Raw genomic sequence first — 4,768 nt, 5'->3', positions numbered from 1 at the left:
TTTTACTTTTTTAGTTGTTAAATTTATTTTTTTATTTTATGTATTTGTGTTTTTTTTTTCTGTTATTATATTTTTGGCCGTGCTGGGTCTTTTTGCTGCACACGGGCTTTTGCTAGTTGTCGAAGGCAGGGCTACTCTCTAGTTGGGCTCAGACTTCTTATTGTTTGGCTTCTCTTTGCAGAGCACAGGCTTTAGGGTACACAAGCTTCAGTATTTGTGGTACACAAGCTTAGTTGCCCATGGCACGTTGGATCTTCTGGGCCAGGTATTGAAACCATTTCTCCTGCATTGACAGGTGGATTCTTTACCACTGGACCATCTGGTAAGTCCTATTAAATTTATCTTGCAAGGTGTATTTTAACTAGAATAATGTGTATAAATGAATGTATCCACTGTAACTACAATAATGTGTATAAATGAATATATCCACTGAAAAATAAGGAAGTGATTATTAAAAGCTAAAAGTTACATCATAGACCATAAACTACTTGATGATGAAAATGACTATTTCAGATTTGAATCAGAGCTCTCAGCTTACTCAGGCCCAAGATGATGAATCCATGGTGGTCCTGACAACAGCTAAGCCTTGAGGAGTCGATAGCAGCTTTTCATGGCATCTCGAAACACCTCTGTGAATTTGTCATTTCGGAGGGTGAAGATAAAAGGGTTCAGAAATGGGTTCACCACTAAAACCATCAGTGATGCCACCCTGTTGTACTCAGCGGCCTGCGTTTGCTTGGGTTTCACATAGAGGAACAAACAGCTGCTGTAGCCGATCACGACACAGGTGAAGTGGGAGGCACATGTAGAGAAGGCTTTCCACTGGCCAGATCCTGAAGGGATCTTGAGGATGGTGGAGATGATGTAGGTGTAGGAGACAACTGTAGGGATCAAAGAACCAAAAAGTACAAAAACAGCCATTAAAAAAAGAATAAATTCTGTGAAAAGGCTATCATCACACGATAGCTTGAATAGCTGTCCTCGGTCACAGTAAAAATTGTCTAGCACGTTTGATTTGCAGAAAGTAAGATGAAACGTGACATAGACTGGCCAGATTTCAAACAGGAAGCCAAACACCCAGGACACAATTACCACCCAGAGACAGGTGTGGCTGTTCATAATGATGGTGTACCGCAGAGGGTTACAGACGGCCACGTAACGGTCCACAGCCATCGCAGCAAATAATATGAACTCCGATATTCCCAAAGACAGGTACAAATACAGTTGTACACAACAGGCAGTCAAGGATATTGCCTGCATCCCAGGAAGTAGCAGACCCCAGAGCATCAAGGGGACAGTCACCGTGGTGATCAGCATCTCTAGGACAGAGAGGTGACCCAGGAAGAAATACATGGGGGTCTGCAGACGTTTATCAACACAGACAATCACAATAATGAGGATATTTCCCATCACTGTCACCGAGTAGAAGAAAAAGAAAGTGGCAAAAAGAATATTGTGCAGTTCTTTAGAGCCAGGGAAGCCAAGGAGATAAAATTCCGTGGTGCTAGAGTAATTTTTCAACATTTAGCTGGGTGCTTCTGCTCTTTTTGAAATCTGGAGGGCAAAGGAGAGACAACGGGCTGCTAATTTCAATGCACTAAAGACATTCACAGGTTGACAAATATTATCTCTTGCTCTTTCAGGCTCCACAGAATGACCAGCTGGATTCATATTTCACTATTCTCTGTACAAAGTCGATGTTAAATGTTTTATAATCAACATGTGGGCTTCCCTGGTGGTTCAGTGGTAAAGAATATTCCTGCCATTGTGGGAGAAATGGGTTAGATACTGGATCAGGAAGATGCCCTGGAGAAGAAAATGGCAACTCACTCCAGTATCTTGTCTGGGAAATACCACAGAGGAGTCTGGTGGGCTACAGTCCATGGGGTCACAAACAGTCAGACACATCTTAGTGACTGAACAATAACAAATATATAATATATGAAGATAAGTGTGTATCTCCAGTAAGATAAGAAATAATCACCAATATTATTCAATCCATAAGAACACACCAAACCAAGAATCACTTTTGTCTCTCAATTCACTGGACATTTGGACTCCAACTCTGCCACCATCCCTGACCACCTTGTCTACTTCCCTGACCATGACATATTCATTTACAGCACGACCCCTTCATTCTGAGTGTCCTAATCTGTCTTCTTACATCCATGCCCTGAGATAACTGCTGCATCTCAACAGCTACAAGAAAGTATTCATAGTCAATCTCACTGAGACATGGTTCCTTCTCCTTCCTTCCTCTGAACTCAGATTCTTTTGCCTTGTCTTCCCTTTAAAGATTTCAATTCTGTTATCTGTATCATTTCTGCCTCTTGTGAAGGATGACAGGCAGGGAGATGGGGTCAATGTCCTAAGATAAGAGCTGTTTTCAGACAAACTATTGAGTCTTTTTCTGACTTCTGGGCAGCAGGCTTACTGGAGGGAGCTCTCCACTTCTTCCTCCTTATCTTATGAAAAAAGGCCCTTTCTGCCTCTCATTTCAGTCAGCGTGTCTCCTCCTAACAGGAAAAGCCTTAGCAGAACCTAGTGATTTCCAGCTCAGACTGATGATTCCTCTTGTCACCAGGGGACTGCAGAATGTAGGGGAACAGGAAGCATGAAGAGGCTGGGACTGTCTTTGCCAACTTCCATCACTCCCATCCCTACTGCATAATCTGGGACCAGAAAATAGAAAGGAGCTATGATGTAATGGTAGCAACTGCTGGCCTTCTGGAGTTTCAGATTTTCTAGCTCTAGGAACAAGAGACATCCAAAGGTGTAGTACATTCCTATTTCGACCCATTATTATCTGAGTACTATAGGAAGTGTGGAAACGTCCCCGGAGAACATTGCTCATCTAAGTCCTCTATTGTCTCCTGAGTCCTACAAATAAGGAAAACTGTCAGAAAATATCAAAAAGGATAACCCTGAGCTCCACTGGAGAATTAAATAAGGTAAGGCCCTCACCCGGAGAAGGCCATGAATGGCACCCCACTCCAGTACTCTCGCCTGGAAAATCCCATGGACGGAGGAGCCTGGTGGGCTAAAGTCCATGGGGTCACTAAGAGTCAGACACGACTGAGCGACTTCACTTTCACTTTTCACTTTCATGCACTGGAGAAGGAAATGGCAACCCACTCCAGTGTTCTTGCCTTGAGAATCCCAGGGATGGGGGAGCCTGTTGGGCTGCCGTCTATGGGGTCGAACAGAGTCGGACACGACTGCAGTGACTTAGCAGCAGCAGCAGCAGCAGCAAGGCCCTCACCACCTGCAGCTGATTGCTCAAATGTCTCAAATCCTGTGGCCCTTCCAGACTTTCTAAAGCTACACATGTGCCTCTTCACACTTTGTTCTCTGTTGAAGCTGTATTTACCTCTTATTAGCTCTCACCAGAAGCTGAAGTTGAAGTACCTCAAGGATTTTTTCTTCCTTGTTCACCGTTACAACTCCAGTGCCAAGAACAGAGCCCGACACCGTGTGAACAAGTACTCTTTTAATATTTATTCAGTAAATAAATCAGTGAATGAATCACAAACAGGTCAGTGAATGAACAAAGAGTATCCATCCTGACCTGCTTTTCCTTTTGCTTACAGGATAGCACTCTCTTTCACTCTTTACAGAGGACTTGTCTGGTCAGTCTGTGGCCTCTCTTCCTGGGGATCCCCTACAGAATAGGAAGCAGACACAAAAGAAATAGGGAGGGATGAGAGAGCAGGGTCTCAGGTAATGACAGAGAGCTGTGTCTGTCCCCAGCACTCGGAACAGCAAAATGTGCTTTCTGCTCTGAAGGAAACACGGGTTCAACATGCAGCTCCCTTAATCCATCCTTCATGGTCCGGGTGTCTTTCCTCTGCATGGTAGCAAAGCCCAGAACTTCCTATCCCAATCCTCTCCAGCTAGCTCCTTCACAGAGGGGACCCACTGGCAGACACTCACCTCCAGAGAAGGGGAGTGGTCTGCAAAATTCTATGGCTCTGGGTTCAGCCCCGAGTACCCCTGCTTGATGAGTGCTGGGCAAGGTCTGTGGGTCACAGCAAACTACTGCTCTCTCCACTCTCAGGGAAAGAGGGAACACCTCCCAACAGCAAATTACGGGTGAGTCTAGTGATAAAAGTTCTGTCAGAGCCCAACCATGGCTTTCTGTGTCTCTCTCTCCTTTTTCCTTCACCTCTCTGTCCCCAGAGAGACTGATTCATGGATTAACTAAATATGTCAAGTTCAGAGAATCCCTAGGGAATCAGTGACTAGAGTCAGAGAAACCTTTCCCTTTTCCTCGTGAGGCTAATCAAGTTTAGAACACGGAAAAGTTTGAAATGGGCAAACTTGAAATCTCGGAGGCAAGGAGTTTCTCAACACCCAGCTGGCCTCCCCTCAGACCCCAAGTCCTGCTTGTCATCAAAACAGTCAAAACATTGCCAGACCCTGCTCTCTTCTGTGTCTCTCTGATTCCATTCAGCCCTGCACAGGCTAGTGACCCACAAATAGAAGACACCTCAACTGGCTCTAAAACATATCAAAACCCAACAGCCACCAAATAGCCTCTGTCAAAAGATTTCCTTCATCCCAATCCCCAGGAATCCCATCTTTTCCCAATGATCTCTTCACTCCACCTACCAGATACTCTCTGTCCACAGTTATGGGAACCTGGGAAGAGGGAAAGTTGAGGGAGAAACTGTCATGCACCCTAAGCCCACAGCCTGTGAATGCCACAGACGCTTCCAGGCTCTCCACCCTGCATACATTCCAACTGTGCTGGAATACGTCCCTTAGG

The 4,768-nt window shown here is 45.0% G+C and overlaps 1 protein-coding gene across 1 annotated transcript; it reads right to left on the bottom strand.

The window, feature by feature from the left end:
• Positions 1–294: 294 nt before the first annotated feature.
• LOC112586407 (olfactory receptor 9A4-like) lies at positions 295–2,257 on the bottom strand. The gene has a single exon (XM_044946976.2). The coding sequence runs from the start codon at positions 1,522–1,524 to the stop codon at positions 580–582; it is 945 nt and encodes a 314-aa protein (XP_044802911.2). The 5' UTR covers positions 1,525–2,257; the 3' UTR covers positions 295–579.
• Positions 2,258–4,768: the final 2,511 nt, after the last annotated feature.

Source organism: Bubalus bubalis, chromosome 8 (assembly GCF_019923935.1).
Source record: "Bubalus bubalis isolate 160015118507 breed Murrah chromosome 8, NDDB_SH_1, whole genome shotgun sequence".
In the NCBI taxonomy this organism is placed as follows: Eukaryota; Metazoa; Chordata; class Mammalia; order Artiodactyla; family Bovidae; genus Bubalus; species Bubalus bubalis.
The sequence above is the reverse complement of the archived record's forward strand: the minus strand, read 5'-3'. Positions and strand labels throughout refer to the sequence as shown.